The sequence below is a fragment of the Coregonus clupeaformis genome, chromosome 5 (genome assembly GCF_020615455.1).
Source record: "Coregonus clupeaformis isolate EN_2021a chromosome 5, ASM2061545v1, whole genome shotgun sequence".
NCBI lineage: Eukaryota > Metazoa > Chordata > Actinopteri > Salmoniformes > Salmonidae > Coregonus > Coregonus clupeaformis.
The window spans coordinates 17,902,711-17,923,637 of NC_059196.1; the positions used below are offsets into that span (position 1 = coordinate 17,902,711).

At 43.7% G+C, this 20,927-nt stretch overlaps 1 protein-coding gene across 1 annotated transcript; it reads left to right on the forward strand.

Moving 5' to 3' along the window:
• The first annotated feature begins 15 nt into the window (after positions 1 to 15).
• Positions 16 to 18,746, forward strand: LOC121563794 (zinc finger FYVE domain-containing protein 1). Its single transcript, XM_041875506.1, has 11 exons — positions 16 to 214; positions 9,266 to 9,770; positions 10,156 to 10,376; positions 10,587 to 10,693; positions 11,845 to 11,953; positions 12,180 to 12,277; positions 12,518 to 12,635; positions 14,203 to 14,373; positions 14,673 to 14,862; positions 15,476 to 15,574; positions 15,848 to 18,746. The coding sequence occupies exons 1-11, from the start codon at positions 26 to 28 to the stop codon at positions 16,078 to 16,080; spliced, it is 2,040 nt and encodes a 679-aa protein (XP_041731440.1). The 5' UTR covers positions 16 to 25; the 3' UTR covers positions 16,081 to 18,746.
• The last annotated feature ends 2,181 nt before the right edge of the window (positions 18,747 to 20,927 follow it).

Sequence of the window (20,927 nt, forward strand, 5' to 3'; positions counted from 1 at the left end):
CTGATGGCTCCTCCCTCACCAATCCATGCGTTGTATTGTTGTTGTCGGGAGTGGGGGAAGTTTCTGCTACCGTCAGTCTAGGGATTGTTTAATAACAATGTCCGAAGTACTGATGAAAGAAATGGAGGAGGTATCGCTTTGTCACATAAAAACAGAAGAACACCCGGAAAATGGTCGGAGTTTTCTTTTGGTTGACGAACAAGAAAATCTGCAGGTAACGACGTCGGGTTGCTAGCACGCAACTAACGTTAACTGGCTAACGTTAGCAAAATGAAAAAGTCCACACTGGTTGGCCAAAGGGTAACATTAGCCAGATGTCATGTTTGTGTAACAAAATTAAATATGTCACGTTGCCATCCCGTCTTGACTGCACAACTAACAGCCAACTACGGTGTTAGTTAGCTATCGTTAACGTTACTCATTATTTTGACATGGGCCTCGTCTAAGCTAAGCTAACCTAATTTACTACGGTATGTCGGTAGCGGATGAACAGTACTAGAAGGCTATTGTTGTTTTGTAGCAATTTCTTCGAAATGGTCGACGCGCAGCAAACTTGATAGGAATGATTTAACGTTAGCCATGTAAATATGACTAGCTAGTCAAAGTTAACGTTAAAGATGGTTCGTTTTCAAAAGGGCAGGAGTATTATACCTTGATGTCTGTCACATAGATAATTATAGAGGCCTCTAGTGGCCAAAAGGACGTTTGAGCATGGGCAACGCCATTGAGGGCTTCCGCCATTTAAAGTAGTCAACTGGGTGGGGATCCCTATGGGTTGTACCCTCAATGGCGCTGCCCATACTGTCTCAGATGCTATAATGGCACAGATACAGATATTAGGGCCTCTATCTAGCTCTATGGTCTGTCAGTATGACTGGCATTGTTTCAGTTTCCTTTCAGGAATGTCCCCAATTAATCAGGCTGTGTAAACACACCACACTCTATATGCTTTTAGCAACACAGGTGTATTTACATACTTGGTGCTCCCAGTTGTATTGGGTTGTACAAAAACAGAAGTTAAATACAATTCCATTTTGACTTACTGTACCGGTGGGCTGTTGCAGACCCACTTCCTCACCTTACATTTACATTTCAGTCATTTAGCAGACGCTCTTATCCAGAGCGACTTACAGTTAGTGTGTGCATACATTTTCATACTGGCCCCCCGTGGGAAACGAACCCACAACCCTGGCGTTGCAGGCGCCATTCTCTACCAACTGAGCTACAGGGGACCTATACCTCATGTCAAAATAAAAGGCCCCCACATGTTATTCTTTTTTTTTTTTTACCACATATGGCACACATGCAGGACTTTTATTTTGACTAGAGGTATGCAGAGAGGAAGTGGGTCTACACCAGACCCACGTTTGGAAAGTCTGTTTAATAATACGATCCTTTAGATTTTCTGTCTCAAATTCCCATCATAATGACCAATCATCCTGCCAACCGGCACCGTAAGTTGAAATGGAATTGTGTTTAACATCTGGCTTCCTGTGTACTGTTTTTGTGCAACTCAATACAATTGGGAGTAACACTAGTGTATCTAAATAGACCCGCATTGCTAAATAATAATATGCCATTTAGCAGACGCTTTTATCCAAAGCGACTTACAGTCATGTGTGCATACATTTTTACTAGGGGTGTAACGATTCGTTTTAACAACGATTCGATTTGTATCACGATTCGTGGTTGTCGATACGATTCAAGGACGATATTGGTTCATTTAGAACGATACGATCCGAAACGATTCAGTGACTTGAAATCGATTCAGTAACCTTTTATCCAAAAATTCAACCAGTGTGACTGAAATAAATACCTGGATACTGGACAGTGCAGGTGAAGTTTCCTAGATTCCTGTTTCTTGTAAGGACCGCAATGGTGGCTTGATAATTTCTCGCTCGTCGGCTTCTCCTCTGTCGTCCGCCATGCTATGTTTTGTTGTCTTTGCGCCGCTGCTGGCGCGGGGCGATGACGTCACGGATAGGCAGACTGAATCGAGTAATGTTTAAAGCCTTTATCATTAAAAGTGCTAATAAAAAACATCCATATAAAGTCTGACGTGCTTAAATCCAATGGGTTATTTCCTAGTATCGATACAATCGATTTATTACATTTTAAAACGATGTTAGATTGATATATGTTGTCCAAAAGGCCAACTCGCCGAGCACAGATCGATGTAGTTGGATCATAGGAATATAAATCGATACATCGATGTAGTAGATGGATCGTTACACCCCTAATTTTTACGTATGGGTGGTCCCGGGGATCGATCCCACTACCCTGGCGTTACAAGCGCCATGCTCTACCAATTGAGCTACAGAGGACCACTAAAAACAGCTAGCCACACTTAAGCCTTGACTGAAGCTAATTAACTGTCTTGTAGGGTTGAGCCTAGCTCTCGAGAGCCCAATGGGGTATGGCTAGCAACCCAGCCCTTGAGTTCTCAATTGAACACCAGGACCACACCTGGATCAATGAACTACAATTCAGACAATCTGTTTTGGAAATCTTTGGAATTTCCACATCAAGGAGAAATAATCTTTCAAATACATAATATACACTTACTGTATGCAGTTTAGCAACGTTGCATCCTGGTTGCACCCGACAGAATTATCAAAAGCACAGCCATCAGCCCCGAGGTACTACATTTCCTTACATTTACATTTTAGTCATTTAGCAGACGCTCTTATCCAGAGCAACTTACAGTTAGTGAGTGCATACATTATTTTTTTCATTTTTTTTCAAACTGGCCCCCCGTGGGAATCGAACCCACAACCCTGGCGTTGCAAACGCCATGCTCTACCAACTGTGCTACATCCCTGCCGGCCATTCCCTCCCCTACACTGGGCTAATTGTGCGCTGCCCCATGGGTCTCCCGGTCACGGCCGGCTATGACAGAGCCTGGATTCGAACCAGGATCTCTAGCGGCAACTGCGCCACTCAGGAGTCCTTCCCAGTTATGCTCCATTGGGGTCGTTTGAAGCTGAAATTGGAGGGGAGGAAGTGTAGTCTCGGTTGGAGGCGGTGTTCTTACAAATACATCTTCATGTTTTTTGTACATAGTATAGAGCACATACACTGAGTGTTCAAAATATTAGGAACACCTGCTCTTTCCATGACAGACTGACCAGGTGAATCCAGTTGAAAGCTATGATCCCTTAATGATGTCTCTTATTAAATCCACTGGTTAAAGAAGGATTTTTAGGCCTTGAGACAATTGAGACATGGGTTGTGTAAATGTGCAATTCAGAGTGTGAATTGGCAATAAATAATATTTAAGTGCCTTTGAACGGGGTATGGTAGTAGGTGCCAGGTGCACCTTTTTGAGTGTGTCAAGGAATGCAACGCTGCTGGGTTTTTCAGGCGCAATGGTTTCCCATGTGTATCAAGCATGGTCCACCACCCAAAGGACATTGGGGTCAACACGAACCAGCATCCCTGTGGAACGCTTGCGACACCGTGTAGAGTCCAGGGAGGGGTGAATTTGAAAGGCCTACATTTTCCTATCAAACGTTCCAGCTGTCTTGATATCCTAGCAAGAAACCATATTGATATAGCAATGCTCCAAGAAACACACCTGCTCCATAAGGACTCATAAAATGCAGAACCATTTGTACCAACTGGCTGCTTTTTCATCAGCCCCAAACAAAACTAAAGGTGTAATCATAATGATACAGTGGGGGAAAAAAGTATTTAGTCAGCCACCAATTGTGCAAGTTCTCCCACTTAAAAAGATGTGAGAGGCCTGTAATTTTCATCATAGGTACACATCAACTATGACAGACAAAATGAGAAAAGAAAATCCAGAAAATAACATTGTAGGATTTTTAATGAATTTATTTGCAAATTATGGTGGAAAATAAGTATTTGGTCAATAACAAAAGTTTCTCAATACTTTGTTATATACCCTTTGTTGGCAATGACACAGGTCAAACGTTTTCTGTAAGTCTTCACAAGGTTTTCACACACTGTTGCTGGTATTTTGGCCCATTCCTCCATGCAGATCTCCTCTAGAGCAGTGATGTTTTGGGGCTGTCGCTGGGCAACACGGACTTTCAACTCCCTCCAAAGATTTTCTATGGGGTTGAGATCTGGAGACTGGCTAGGCCACTCCAGGACCTTGAAATGCTTCTTACGAAGCCACTCCTTCGTTGCCCGGGCGGTGTGTTTGGGATCATTGTCATGCTGAAAGACCCAGCCACGTTTCATCTTCAATGCCCTTGCTGATGGAAGGAGGTTTTCACTCAAAATCTCACGATACATGGCCCCATTCATTCTTTCCTTTACACGGATCAGTCGTCCTGGTCCCTTTGCAGAAAAACAGCCCTAAAGCATGATGTTTCCACCCCCATGCTTCACAGTAGGTATGGTGTTCTTTGGATGCAACTCAGCATTCTTTGTCCTCCAAACACGACGAGTTGAGTTTTTACCAAAAAGTTATATTTTGGTTTCATCTGACCATATGACATTCTCCCAATCCTCTTCTGGATCATCCAAATGCACTCTAGCAAACTTCAGACGGGCCTGGACATGTACTGGCTTAAGCAGGGGGACACGTCTTGCACTGCAGGATTTGAGTCCCTGGCGGCGTAGTGTGTTACTGATGGTAGGCTTTGTTACTTTGGTCCCAGCTCTCTGCAGGTCATTCACTAGGTCCCCCCGTGTGGTTCTGGGATTTTCGTTTACATAAACAATTTTTTTATGTAAACGAGTTGAATAAATCAAAATTAAAGAAGATAGCAGATTTTGAAATGTTGATTAACTGTTCTCAACAAACACTCTTTTCAGACCAGGTAGCTATTACTCTTTCCAAAGTCAAGACAGAACTTAATTTATTGATAAGACAGAGAGCAGGATTTGCCATCCATCGAGTAAGACTCAACCATTACTTCCATGGTAATCGTCCCAGTCATTTACTGGCCAACAAGCTACGCAGTAATGATCAATTAGCTGATATAGAATCTATTGAATCTGAAACAGGGGAATTACTATCAGATTCCTCCGCTTCTATAAAGAACTGTGTACACCTCTGATTGTAAATCCACACCAAGCCAGACTAAGTTCTTTCTAAAATAATTAAGAGCTCCTCTTCTCTCAACAGAGGAAGCCACCTTACTGGGAGCCCAAATTTCTCTCAGTGATCTCAAACGCTTTTGGATAGCATGAATAAAGGCAAATCACCTGTATAGGACTGTATTCCTCCTGAGGTCTATTTAAACGTTTTGAATCAATTAGGTCCACTATTGCTCAAAATGATTAATACAGCCATTCACAAAGGTTCATCTGGGAGGGATGTGAATACAGCACTAATTTAGTTTTTATTTAAAAAAGGTAAGGATGCCACCCAGTGTTCTCACTATCGCCCCTATCTTTGATAAAGACAGATATTAAACTGTTTTCTAAAATGTTGCTGTCCCATCTCGACACTTGCTTACCCAAATTGGTCCACACTGACAAAAGCGGGTTTGTTAAAAAGTGTTTATCCTCGGATAACCTCTGTTGACTATTACATATCTTAGATGCTTAATCAGAAACAACAGCTTCTTAGGCTGTATTATCTGTTGATGCAGAAAACACTTTTGATAGACTAGAATGGTCTGTCTGGTCTGTCTTGGAACTTATGGGAATTGGCTCCAATTTCATTAATATGATTAAAATGCTATATGCCAATCCCTCAGCCATAGTTATAACAGGCAATTTCTGCAATGCTCTGTTCAAAATCACTAGAAGCAGCAGACAAGGCGATCCAATTTCGCCTTTGCTATTCTTATTATCCATGGAAGCCCAGGCAATTTGTCAATTTGAAGGAAATAACACACATTTCCCTAAAATCTACTGATCACTTCATCTCATTATACACAGATGATATTTTACTATATCTAGTCAATGTATCCTAGATAAATTCAGCTTAATCTCAAGCTATAAAATGTATCTAACCAAATCGGCCCTACTGCCTCTCAAGACCCCATCTCTACCATCTCAGGACTCCATCTCTACCAATCATTTCCCATCTTAAGCATTTGGGAGTAGATACAGTGAGGGAAAAAAGTATTTGATCCCCTGCTGATTTTGTACGTTTGCCCACTGACAAAGACATGATAAGTCTATAATTTTAATGGTAGGTTTATTTGAACAGTGAGAGACAGAATAACAACAAAAAAGTCCAGAAAAACGCATGTCAATGTTATAAATTGATTTGCATTTTAGCAAATTTGAGGAGGCTTCTGATGTTAACATGCAAGAAACCAAGGCTTTTACAGTTACAGAAGTCAACAAATGATAGTGCCTGGAGTAGGAGTGATACTGGGGGCTACATGGCCTGGGTTACCCTCTACATCATCAGCGGAACAGAGGAGGAGTAGAATAAGTATACGGATAAAGGCTTTAAGAACTGGTCTTCTAGTGCGTTGGGTACAGAGAATAAAAGGGGTAGATTTCCGGGCGTTGTAGAATAGATTCAGGGCATTATTTACAGACAAGAATATGGAAGGATATGAGTACAGTGGAGGTAAACCTAAGCGTTCGGTAACGATGAAAGAGATGGCATCACTGGAGGCACCGATTGAGCCGGTCTCCGCGTGTATGGGGGGTGGGACAAAGGAGCTATCTGAGGCAGGTTGAGCGTGACTGGGGGCTCTACAGTGAAATTGTATAATAAGAACTAACCGAAACAGCAATAGGCAAGGCATATGGACATGGGAGAGAGGCATAAAGCAATCACAGGTGTTATTTGAGAGAGCTAAGGCAACAACTGGTAATGGCGACAAAAGTTTTGGCTGAGGCTAAACAGATAAACAGGACAGATAAACAGGATGGGGTACCGTGTAAAGGAACAGTCCAGCAGGCATCAGCTGTGTAGCTGAGTGATCATAAGGTCCAGTGAACAGCAATAGGTGAGTCCAGGAGCAGTTCGATGGCTGCTACGGCACAGGCGAGCAGGAGGCACGGCTGTTGATTGCGTGTGCTAGCAGGCCAGGGCTAGCAGATGGATCTTCGTGGTCATCACAACGGGAAGCCTGTTGAAACCATATCAGACGATTATGTCGGCAGACCAGTCGTGATGGATCGGCGGGGCTCCGTGTCGACACTAGGAGGTCCCGTCCGGTTGACATAGAGGTAGATAGCCGGGAGATGGGCCTGGCTCGAGGCTAGCTCAAGGCTAACTGGTGCTAGCTTCGGGACAGTGGTGATTAGCCAACAACAACATCCATTCGGTTGCAGTTAGCTAGTTGCAATGATCCGGTGTTAAGGTCCAGTGACTCAGTGATTCCGGCAGAAAATCTGATATGTTCTGGGTCGATAGCGCGCTGTGCATACTGTGCAGACTGGCCGATAATTGTCCAGGATAGAGCTGGCTGGTAGGTAGTGCAGGCCATGGACAATGGTGAAAACCGCTAACGGTGGCTAATAGCAAGTAGCTAGTTAGCTGGCTAGTTTCAGCCGGAGGTTCTAGATAAAAAGGAATAAGAAATAATAGAATCCATTCCACATTGGGTGAGGCGGGTTGCAGGAAAGTATATTTAGTTGAAGGATGAAAAGTGAGATTGAGAAATATATACGAAAAAGACAAAAAAACAAAAAAACTGGCACACTACAGAATACACGACCGCACTGCTACGCCATCTTGGATTACGAAATCAAATTTATTGGCATGCCCATACTCCAATATTTCACAATAATGTCTTGTGATCTGGAGGGCGGCCTTTGCATCCCCCAATGGTCCAAATGTGGTATCCATACCCATACCGATATCATGGACAGCAATGGTTTGAGAACATTCCAAGATTTGAAAGATGCATACACATTACCTTCATGTCTTAAAGTAATGATGGACTGTTGTTTCTCTTTGCTTATTTGAGCTGTTCTTGCCATAATATGGACTTGGTCTTTTACCAAATAGGGCTATATTCTGTATACCACCTCTACCTTGTCACAACACAACTGATTGGCTCAAACGCATTAAGAAGGAAAGAAATTCCACAAAATAACTTTTAAGAAGGCACACCTGTTAATTGAAATGCATTCCAGGTGACTACCTCATGAAGCTGGTTGAGAGAATGCCAAGAGTGTGCAAAGCTGTCATCAAGGCAAAGGGTGGCTATTTGAAGAAGTTTAATACTTTTATGGTTACTACATGATTCCATATGTGTTCTTTCATAGTTTTGATGTCTTCACTATTTTTCTACAATGTAGAAAATGGTAAAAATAAAGAAAAACCCTTGAATGAGTAGGTAAAACTCAAACTTTTGACTGGGAGTGTACATTTTAAGTTTGTTCACAGACTGTATTTAACACCAAGGAAACGTTTAATGTTGAAATTGACCCCAACTGTTCACTGTGCCCCCGACATCAGGTAAGCATATTAATTTGGGAGTGCCCTGCAGTTATATGCTTCTTCGGCAAAGTAAAGAAAATAATTTAGAAGTGCATGAATTTAAATTTTAAATGCTTTGCATCTGTTATGTTACTTAATGATGATAGCCCCTTGAATCTCTCAATAAATCATAGAAGATTACTGGTTGGGGAGGGAGGATGCGGGTGAATGGGGATTGAGGGGTGGAATGGGGTGGGGTTATCTTTATATGCATTTCTTTGACAGTTTTTTGTACCTGTATCCGCCCCCCCCTACGCTCTACGCTGACCTTTTTTTACAGGGAGCACGTGTTGAAAAATGTAGGAGCACAAAAATAAATTTAGGAGCACAAAGACAAATATTTAAAGTAATGGTGCAAATATTGTTAGGCCAAATGTTAATGTAGGAGCCATTTTGTCCTAGTTATGTGGTTGTTCTTACCGCGCTCACCATTAACACATTGGAACTAAAATATGCGCCTATGGTAATTACATCTGCATGTATTCTCTCCATACCTCTGTGCAGACCCGTCGCCAGACCTCAGTCTTAAGGGGGGCATATGAAATGCATGGGAGGGCAGGGCACAATTATTATTAGCCTACAGTACGTATATTTAATAATAAATTCCCTCAAGTGGTGGGGGGCACAAGCATTTTTGGGGGCGGGCCCGGCCCCCTATGGCCCGCCCATAGCGACGGGTATGCCTCTGTGCATCCATACTTCCTGTGTGCCTATACATGTGACCCATGACCCAAGTCAATATAGTGCCCTCTAGTGTACACATTAAGTAGAATAAAGATAGACAAACTATATACACAACACCACATAAGTAAGCCAGGTATTTGACAACATAACATCCTACAGCTAACTATAACATAACTTAATCTCCCATCCTCTCCAACATCACCCCAGGTCCATGATGAGGCTCAGTTCCTGGAGTGGCTGAGCTGCGGGGACATGCAGGGCGTCAAGGTCCTCTCCATCTTCGGCAACACGGGCGACGGCAAGTCCCACACCCTCAACCACATCCTGTTTGGCGGGGATACCGTGTTCTACACCTCCAAGTCCCCCAGCTCCTGCACGGTGGGCGTGTGGGCCGCCTTTGACCCCGGGCTGGGCCTGGTGGCTCTGGACACAGAGGGCCTGCTGGGGTCTGCGGCCAACCAGAACCAGCACATGCGTCTGCTGCTGAAGGTGCTGGCCGTATCGGACGTGGTGGTGTACCGCACGCGGGCTGAGAGGCTGCACAACGACATGTTCCAGTTCCTAAGCAGTGCCTCAGGGGCCTACCTGAAGCACTTCACCCCCGAGCTGCGCGCCCTCTCCAGCCGCTGTGGCATGGATGTGCCCCTCTCCTCCCTGGGGCCGGCGATCATCGTGTTCCAGGAGACCACCCACACCCAGCTACTGGGCTATGGTATGTACAGGAGAGGCCCAGTCACTAACATGCACCACATGCAATCCTATGTTTCTATGCATGCATTACACAACAATTTGCTCATGAGTTAGACAACACATTGTGGTATGGTTGGGGTATGCTGTCGTGTTGTTGCAGACTCATCTGCCCAAAGTAATTGCACCTTGGGGATAAATAACATATATTTTTATTGAATTGAACAACAATACACTAACATATTATGTAAGGTCAGAATCATACTTAACCATCACACTGGGTGAGACACACTCATAGATACAGGTTCACCAACTAATACAGTCACACCCACACATACTACACTATTTACAGAACAGTCAGGTGGGTGTGGGAACTCAACCCATGATGTTGTCCTACTTTGTCCCCACAGAGCGAACAGATGTCCCTGGCTATGCAGACACTCAGCTCCAGAGGCGCTTCCATGACCTGGGCCTGGGTACAGAGGCCTTCAGCTCAGTGCAGTACGTGGGCACACAGACTATCACTCCTCCGACCAACTACTCTCTGCTCCTGGAGGCTGTACGCCAGCAAGTCAGGAACACTGCCACACGATCGCCCCGCCAACCGGCCATCGTCTTCAGCGCTCTGCAGGTCTGTGTGTGTTTATATCTTTGCATTGTTACATAATTCATTTGTTTGATAGACAGGTAATGCCGGTACTAGTGAATGTTAATGAGAATTGGGTGCTTGTCTGGTTAAATAGGCCTTCCATAACCAATTAATATTTGTTTTGACCCTGCTTGGCTCCTCCCCTTCCACCCCTTGGTCTCCTCATCTCTCTCCTTCTCCCATCCTCTCCAGGCCCTGAGTGACAGGTTCTGTGGGGAGATCTTAGACGACAAGATCCCCCTCTACTCCTTTTTCCCTGACGAATACTTCACCTGCTCTTCAGTCTGCCTCAGCTGCAAGTAAGTGACTTACCTGCATCTGCTGCATGTATCTGCTCAAAGTAACTCTATCACATGACTCAAAACAAAATGGGGAAGAACTAACCTGAATTTGTCCAATAGAATCTCTTGTTTTCATTGCAAACCATTTTCCATTGCGAAACATTTTTGCTACAGTGTGCACTAATGAATGGTGTATTCACATGCTGCACGTGAACAGGTAGTGCTAGGATATGTGTCCCTCCCAGATGGGTTGTCACGAAGGAAGCATAAAAGTCTGTTTGTCCTATGTAAATCATACCTCTTGTCGTGGAAATTCTTACACAGGGACACTCAAAGTCAATCTTAAATGAATCATTGTTTATTGTCAGCGCGCTGGAGAAGTTCCAACAAACTGGATGCACCATAGTGAACATCTGTCAGAAGCTCTGCTGGGGCAGTCCCAGCAGTTATCTTATATACAGCTATACACAGACAAGTTATATTTGCATGATTTAGCCTAATTAATTCATCATTAGTGTTTTGTTTCTTTCATGTGACCGACCAATACTGGTTCATAACATGTAACAGACCAATACCTCATGAGGCTTCTTCTCTCTAAGCTGAGACCTTGAAACTGAGATATATTTGGTTTTCAAAACAAAGGTCTGGGCGTACTGCCAAATTGCAGATACTGATAGTGAGGATTTGTTCAGTCAGTCACTTGCATGAACACAGAAATTGGTTTATAGAAAAGCACCAACATAAACATTTCCATCACACTCTCTATGGGTTTTCATTCTGTACTGTACAGTGTCTTCTTTCACTTGGGAAATTTGAGCTAGATTAGAAACCCAAATATTTTCCCTAAACACACTGATTGGTGTTCATATCCAGAAATAGGTAGTGGTTTAACAGGCTCTCACTGCTTGAGGATAAAGCCTTGTATGTCCCTGTTATCAATGTGTTATGATTCACGTCTAACATCTTAAGCCGCTAGGAGAAAAGGAGCAACGCCTTTCGGCCATCCACCAAAATGGCAGGCACAGAGAGATATTCAGAGATGTTCAGCCAAATAGTTACTGTACACCTTCACATTTTACACAAGTAACTTGGATGTTAGGTATGTGATGGATGGATTCAACCATCCTTCTGATTTTTATAGGGGTTTTCCTTGTTTTCTTTCACCTCAGTATCCGCTGTAAGAACGGGATGAACCATCTAAGAGACAGGGTCCCTCACCTGGCAGACGGACTGTGTCAGTACGCTCACCAGTACAACAACAAGGTTCTCATCTGCAAGGTAAGCCATTTCATATATGGTCTATGTCTGTGATGGGACACAAGAGAGAAAGTTGAAGTGATCTGAAAAGGAAATGGACAATAAAGTATTCTTCTATATGATATAGGATTTAATCCTGTGGAGATGGTGTTGGACAATTTGTAGTACAAGCAAACGCATGAGCCAAGTGTATGAAGCTAGCCTTAATGATATTTTGTGTGCTCTCTCCCTGATCCTACACACACAGAGGTGCTATGAGGGGGGCAGGGAGGTTATTGTCATTCCCAAAACCTCAGCCTCATCAGACAACCCCTGGTTTGGGCTGGCGAAGTACGCCTGGTCTGGGTGAGTTGCTGAGACACACCACACCTGGGACACACCACACACATATTTACTTTTTGATGGTATTAAAGATGTCCCTTTCAACCAGGACTCTCGAATTCGTTCAATAAAGTACCACTCATACAAAGATGCACACATCCAAACATGGAATCCACTCTGCCATCTAAGCCAATCCACTATATATTTCCTCCCCCTCTCATCCTTTCCCCCACCACCCTCTCCACGGTGCCCCTGTCCTGCCAGGTATGTCCTGGAGTGTGGCAGCTGTGGCATTATCTACCGCAGCCGGCAGTACTGGCTGGGCAACCAGAACCCAGAGTGCGGCGTGGTGCGGCCCGAGGTCAAACACGTCTGGGAGGGGGTGAGCTGAGCCTCTTAGTCCTACACACCCTCACTGTACTGACAGGCACAACACACAAACAGTCAGTCAAGCTCAGTTGAAGTTTCAGTGAGAATATTTAGAGGCATTTGCGACAGAACAGGTTGGAATATACACTACCAGTCAAAAGTTTGGACACACCTACTCATTCCAGGGTTTTTCTTAAGTTTTACTATTTTCTACATTGTAGAATAATAGGGAATACATTAAAACTAGAAAAGAACACATGTGGAATCATGTAGTAACCAGCAGTACAGTACAGAACACTAACTGTTCAGAGGGGACTGTGTGAATCAGGCCTTCGTGGTCGAATTGCTGCAAAGAAACCACTACTAAAGGACAACAATAAGAAGAAGAGACCTGCTTGGGCCAAGAAACACGAGCAATGGACATTAGACCGGTAGAAATCTGTCCTTTGGTCTGGAGTCCAAATTGGAGATATTTGGTTACAACCGCCTTGTCTTTGTGAGACGTGGTGTGGGTGAACGGATGATCTCTGCATGTGTAGTTCCCACCGTAAAGCATGGAGGAGGAGGTGTTATGGTGTGGGGGTGCTATGCTGGTGACACTGTCTGTGATTTATTTAGAATTCAAGGCACACTTAACCAGCATGGCTACCACAGCATTCTGCAGCGATACACCATCCCATCTGGTTTGGGCTTAGTGGGACTATCATTTCTTTTTCAACAGGACAATGACCCAACACACCTCCAGGCTGTGTAAGGGCTATTTTACCAAGAAGGAGAGTGATGGAGTGCTGCATCAGATGACCTGGCCTCCACAATCCCCCGACCTCAACCCAATGAAGATGATTTGGGATGAGTCGGACAGCAGAGTGAAGGAAAAGCAGCCAACAAGTGATCAGCATGTGTGGGAACTCCTTCAAGACTGTTGGAAAAGCATTCCAGGTGAAGCTGGTTGAGAGAATGCCAAGAGTGTGCAAAGGGTGGCTATTTCGATGAATCTCAAATATAAAATATATTTTGATTTGTTTAACACTTTTTTTTGGTTACTACATGATTCCATATGTGTTATTTCATAGTTTTGATGTCTTCACTATTATTCTACAATGTAGAAAATAGTAAAAATAAAGAAAAACCCTTGAATGAGTAGGTGTGTCCCGTGTAGCTCAGTTGGTAGAGCATGGCGTTTGCAACGCCAGGGTTGTGGGTTCGATTCCCACAGGGGGCCAGTATGAAAAAAATAAAATAATTATGCACTCACTAACTGTAAGTTGCTCTGGATAAGAGCGTCTGCAAAATGACTAAAATGTTTTTTTTAAATTACGTGTGTCCAAACTTTTGACTGGTACTGTATATGCTAAGTCTCTGGCATTAATTTAACTTTCAAAGTATGTCAGCTATCAAAGGTTAATAAAGATAATGTTACTTGCACTGGCAACGTCAACACTGCACACTGTACTTCAAATTGTCATGGTCATCATCAATTATGAATGGATGAATACGTACTGCCAACATAGATATCAAATACGTTCAAAGATGGCCTCCCTCTCCTCTGACCGTTGCTCTCCCTGTCTCTGTGTGTCCAGTCTGAGGCCTTCCTGACAGACCACCAGAATGCGGCCCAGAGGGTGCTTGATGGGATGAACTTTGTGATCCAGTCTGTGTCGGAGTACAGTACGGGCCCCACCAAGGCTGTCACCTCCTGGCTCACTGACCAGGTGGCCCCGCACTACTGGAGACCCAACACTGACATCACCGTGAGTCATCACTCTCATAGCATCAGAGAGTCTAGCATCATCATCGACCAGCAGCATGGCATCTAGACCAGCAACACATACACAGGCTTTTTGAACAGATAGCAGACCCTAAGAATAGCTGTTTTTATTGAGGCGATAGACCCAGTACCCAAATACCTAAAGGATGCAGCATTAACCAATAATCGTCTGTTGTAATTCTCAAATGTGGCACTGTTTGTGTGGTTTGGTATGGTTGTGTATGAGTGTATAGTTTTGACTGCTGACTCTTGACATTATTGTGCTGTGTCCCTGTCCCCCAGGCGTGTCACTGCTGTAAGAAGCCCTTTGAGGAGGCGGAGAGGAAGCACCACTGTCGTTCGTGTGGCGAGGGCTTCTGCCAGGCCTGCTCCACCCGCAGGATGCCCGTGCCCGAGAGGGGCTGGGGCAGCACCCCCGTCCGGGTCTGTGACGCCTGCCACCGCCAGGGAGGGACCGACACCACCAACCAGGGTCAGGATGCCAGCTAATGTTACCTCCCCCAAAGTCAGATTTAGGATCAGTGTTTGGTCATGGATGTTAATGTAAAAGCTGATGTTACCTCTCCGAAGTCTGTTTTAGGAACAGTGTTGGGTCATGGATGTTAATGTAAAAGCTGATGTTACCTCTCCGAAGTCTGTTTTAGGAACAGTGTTGGGTCATGGATGTTAATGTAAAAGCTGATGTTCCCTCTCCAAAGTCTGTTTTAGGAACAGTGTTGGGTCATGGATGTTAATGTAAAAGCTGATGTTCCCTCTCCAAAGTCTGTTTTAGGAACAGTGTTGGGTCATGGATGTTAATGTAAAAGCTGATGTTACCTTAGTCTGATTCAGGATCAGTTTTTAGTCAACTTACTTTACTTACTTACTTGGACCCATTGGGCTCTGGCCAAAAGTAGTACACTAACAAAGGGAATAGGGTGCCATTTGGGAGGCAAACTAAGTGTTTGATGTGAATAGTAAGTGTTCATTCATCTCCCTTGAGAAAGAGATGACTCATCTCAAGGGACTTCCTGGTTAAATAGAGGTTAAAAGAATGTGGTCCAGTGATCCTGATGGCTCTGTTGGTCCCTCTCTGTGTCCTGTAGTGGCTGTGGTGGAGCCGCGGGGGCTGATGGCCCGCAGGGTGACAGAGGTGGCCCAGTCTACTCTAGACATGGTCACCACTGCAGTGGACTACCCTCTGTGTGAGTACGGCTATCGTCATGTTGGCACCAGCGTCGTGTTTGAGAAACGCATCACAAATAAAGCTAGCTAGTATACATGTCTCTGTGTATTCACAAAAACACTTCACACCAGTAATCATAGACAATTTACAGCATATGCAGAAAGTAATCCACAAGATACAGCATTTAATATTATATTCACAAAGATTACACAGTCTTTGTCCTCTGCTCTGACTGTCAACGGCAACTATTGTATAAAGAGTTATTTATTTATCTCTCTCCTCCATGTTCCAGGCTTTGTGAAGGGAGTGGCCCGGCCTGACTACTGGATCCCCGACCCCCAGATCATGCAGTGCCACCAGTGCAGCAAAGCCTTCACCCCCAGTATGTCCAAGCACCACTGTCGGGCGTGTGGCCAGGGTGTCTGCAGCGGTTGCTCCTCCAAGAGCCGCCCCGTGCCCTCCCGTGGCTGGGACCACCCTGTCCGCGTCTGTGACAGCTGCGCCAGTCGCAAGGGCAGCCTGTGAGGCAAGGGCAGAGACCAGGGACACTGTGCTGCCAGGCATCTGAAATCTAGTCAGACGCCACGGCACACTACATGTTGCTTCTCTTTGTCTCCCTGTGCACTATGAGCCACTGACCTTCAAGAGAAAAAGACCCAATCCAGGTGACCCCTGCCCTATGGGGAAGGCACTCGATGGATGTCCTGAAGTAGCACTCTAAACATGGAACTGCCTCATCTGATATCGACTGCCTAAAATCAGGAACAAGAACTGGACTAGTGGGACAAGAACTGGACTTCTGAAAACTGGAAAGTCGAGACAGTTGTAAATGACTGAGTGTAGAAGATACCTAATCCTACCAGAAGAGAGAAAAAGACTGAGAAAGCCCCCAACCCAAACTACCCACTGTCTGCACTGAAAGACATTAGCCCGACAACCTTTCTGTTTGCACACAGAACTCTCCTTTACTTGCGACCGGGAATAATCTTAATATCATTCTTATCGGTTGGGAATGGCTGAACATTGAGTTAGGCTAGATTAGATTTTAATTCAGGTGTGGGCTGTAGTGGCCAGCCAAGCCTTTGCCTCAGACCACACCAAGGAGTAACAGCCCTGTAACCATGGTAACCCGACAAGGAGGAGACACCGGAAGTGACATCACAACATGCTCTTCCTCCCTGATGCGATCTCAGGCAGTGTGCCATGGTTTGAGTTGATGCACAAGATCGGAAAATTAATAAAGATGTCACATACAGACATTCCAGTTTACATTAGTACCCTTTTCACACTGTCGTGCCGACCCAATCCATACTGTGCTGGCTCATGTATTTTCCTTAAACATTGTCCTTTCCAGCATGGTTCTAGCAACTAGGGTGGATTATTAACCAGGTCAGTGCAGTACTGCTGGGCTCGGCTCACTAGTGTGAAAGGGGTATAGTAAGTATGTTAATTTAGGCTCTGCTTATCTTAACAGTTGGGCACTTTATGGATCCATTGACGTTTGAAACAAGCACATCATTTTGAATGAATACTGAGGGTTTAGTTAGTGATAAGGCACAAGATACAGTGCTGTATCACGAATACAGTCACAGGTAAATGGTGTTGTTTGCCCCTGCATCGAAGACAACCCATTTGCCTGTGACTGTATTCATGATGCCGCACTGCCTTGCTTGCCGTATTGCTTTTATACATCTGTTACCAACATATTAACATAACAATGAATTACATATTTTCATTAACTTTGTTTTGATAAGTACATTCGTAAAATGTCATTCTTCCACCAGAAGATATAGTGCGGACAAAAATCTGGTTGTTAGTTATTTTGGTCATGTTGCTACAGATGCGAACCAGTCGTTAATGATTTTTGCGTAGTTGCTATGCAAAAGGATGGTCGTCCGTTCTACTGAATGAAATGGTTGTTATGCAGGCTGGATAACGTTTGTGTCACTAGCTAGCCAACTTCAGCTCAGTCACGTCAAACATTGAACCTGGAATGACCGTACACTAGCTGCATTTTCGTTTGAGCTGTTTTCTATTGGCATTTACTTGGATTTGTCCATGATAATGTCGTTGATGCGTGATTTCGCATTGCTCAGAAAAAGTTGTCTTGTCTGGGCACCGTACACTCTATATATGGTACTACAGAGATCGAAATTCAAGAGTTAAACATTGTTTCTGAGGTTGGACAGGCAGACAGCAAGGTTTATATTAACCCCCGCTCTACCAAAATAAATGTTAGTCTGGAAGCAATGGGAAATAATGTGCGAGTTGAGATAAAGACAAGGGATGATTCGGACAGTAACATGAACATGTCATGATGGAACTGTTAGCAGGCATCCAGGATCCAAATAACCAGTTTTATAATTAGAATTATTAGCTAGTGTTATTTTTGGAAGAAATCTCAAATTGAATCACTTGCTTATGTAAAGCACATATTATTTGTAATATCATCTATCCAGTATCCATTGATGTGGGATTTTCATTTCTCCATCAGATATTATTCTCTTTACAATGTACTGGATCCTATAATACTGGCCTTCTGTATAGTCAATGTGTATATACTATGAGATTCTGGGTATATGACAGTCTTGATTTTTTTTTTAATCAGGCTTGTCTGAATTTTTTATAACTGAAGCTATCGCACTGGGCACACAATGGTTGAATCAACGTTGTTTCAACTTCGTTTGTCAACCTATTTTGACGTGGAATCTATGTGGAAAACACATTTGGATTTGCAAAAAGTCATCAACCAGTACTGTTTTCATCTAATTTCAAACAGTGTTGTAAACATTGAAACTAGGGTAAAACCTCAACTTAAATACAATGACAACCTGACTAACAGGTTGTTACATCAATCTAATTTCAACATAATCATCAAGAACTATGTATATGTTGAAATTGCATTGAAAATTCCACATCCTATATTCAATATACAGTATATTGGGGGTGGTTGAAATTATGTTGAATTTCATATTTGATTAGACATTTTATTTGACCTTGTTTCAATGTTGATACTAAAATGGTATGTTTGAATCAACGTCATTGTGTCAACGTCATGCCAACAACCTAAATAAAGAGGTATATTAAAATACAATTCAGCCAGTGTGTGACCAGTGGGATGTATTTTTTTCTCCCAGTGAGGTAAATGTAATCTCATACTGAATATGTGAATAATACATATAGCTACATCATTGGTTTTTCCTACACTCCTTTCTCTAACTAAGAGCACTGCTAATGTACTTTCAGACGACACCACAAGTAGCACAGCCAGTAAGTAGGAGGATAGGCAGGCAGATAGACCAACAGTACTGGCTCTATAAAGCAGTCTGACAGGGAGGTTGTCTCCATTGTGTACATATAGGCCATTAGCCCTGCAACTTCTCTAACTTCCATCAGGATCTATCCACCCTTAACCTTCTTCTTCAGAAATGTCAGGTCAAGCTAGAAATAATTGAATTGCATAATAACTGATGTGATGTCCAGTCAAGCTGTATAAAACCAGCTACAGTGGTATAAGAACTGACCCAGGAGCATAGGTGGATGTTCTGTTGACGGAGCGCCCTGGGCCATCGCTCGATTTCTTCTTCAGATTGGCTAGTTCCTGAAAGACCAAGGTCATGTGAAGGTGATTGGTCTGTTTTTCTGTGTAGGTTTCTCTCAGGGAAAACAGAGGGCGGTAATCAGACTAAGAGCCATGAAATGACAACAACCATTTCCTTTGATCAGACCAATTACAGTATATAAATGGATTTGGCCCATGCCATGAGGAGTTCATGCTCTCGTGGAAAACATGCCTCCTTCACGGAACAAACACATTATTACCCACAATTCCCATGTAAAGCCAAGACATAAACAGGAAATGAGCTATACATTGATTATGAATATGAAGTAGCTTACAACTAGGTACAGTGGGGAAAAAAAGTATTTAGTCAGCCACCAATTGTGCAAGTTCTCCCACTTAAAAAGATGAGAGAGGCCTGTAATTTTCATCATAGGTACACGTCAACTATGACAGACAAATTGAGAACTTTTTTTCCAGAAAATCACATTGTAGGATTTTTTATGAATTTATTTGCAAATTATGGTGGAAAATAAGTATTTGGTCAATAACAAAATACTTTGTTATATACCCTTTGTTGGCAATGACACAGGTCAAACGTTTTCTGTAAGTCTTCACACACTGTTGCTGGTATTTTGGCCCATTCCTCCATGCAGATCTCCTCTAGAGCAGTGATGTTTTGGGGCTGTCGCTGGGCAACACGGACTTTCAACTCCCTCCAAAGATTTTCTATGGGGTTGAGATCTGGAGACTGGCTAGGCCACTCCAGGACCTTGAAATGCTTCTTACGAAGCCACTCCTTCATTGCCCGGGCGGTGTGTTTGGGATCATTGTCATGCTGAAAGACCCAGCCACGTTTCATCTTCAATGCCCTTGCTGATGGAAGGAGGTTTTCACTCAAAATCTCCCGATACATGGCCCCATTCATTCTTTCCTTTACACGGATCAGTCGTCCTGGTCCCTTTGCAGAAAAACAGCCCCAAAGCATGATGTTTCCACCCCCATGCTTCACAGTAGGTATGGTGTTCTTTGGATGCAACTCAGCATTCCTTGTCCTCCAAACACGACGAGTTGAGTTTTTACCAAAAAGTTATATTTTGGTTTCATTTGACCATATGGCATTCTCCCAATCCTCTTCTGGATCATCCAAATGCACTCTAGCAAACTTCAGACGGGCCTGGACATGTACTGGCTTAAGCAGGGGGACACGTCTAGCACTGCAGGATTTGAGTCCCTGGCGGCGTAGTGTGTTACTGATGGTAGGCTTTGTTACTTTGTTCCCAGCTCTCTGCAGGTCATTCACTAGGTCCCCCCGTGTGGTTCTGGGATTTTTGCTCACCGTTCTTGTGATCATTTTGACCCCACGGGGTGAGATCTTGCGTGGAGCCCCAGATCGAGGGAGATTATCAGTGGTCTTGTATGTCTTCCATTTCCTAATAATTGCTCCCACAGTTGATTTCTTCAAACCAAGCTGCTTACCTATTGCAGATTTAGTCTTCCCAGCCTGGTGCAGGTCTACACTTTTGTTTCTGGTGTCCTTTGACAGCTCTTTGGTCTTGGCCATAGTGGAGTTTGGAGTGTGACTGTTTGAGGTTGTGGACAGGTGTCTTTTATACTGATAACAAGTTCAAACAGGTGCCATTAATACAGGTAACGAGTGGAGGACAGAGGAGCCTCTTAAAGAAGAAGTTACAGGTCTGTGAGAGCCAGAAATCTTTCTTGTTTGTAGGTGACCAAATACTTATTTTCCACCATAATTTGCAAATAAATTCATAAAAAATCCTACAATGTGATTTTCAGGATTTTTTTTCCT

What these genes read in the sequence shown, in the direction of transcription:
- LOC121563794 (XM_041875506.1), top strand. Translation starts at nt 26, where the DNA reads ATGCGTTGTATTGTTGTTGTCGGGAGTGGGGGAAGTTTCTGCTACCGT. An exon ending in TCAGTCTGCCTCAGCTGCAA is followed by an intron (nt 10,694 to 11,844) that starts GTAAGTGACTTA and finishes CTTTCACCTCAG; the next exon opens with TATCCGCTGTAAGAACGGGA. An exon ending in TCAAACACGTCTGGGAGGGG is followed by an intron (nt 12,636 to 14,202) that starts GTGAGCTGAGCC and finishes CTGTGTGTCCAG; the next exon opens with TCTGAGGCCTTCCTGACAGA.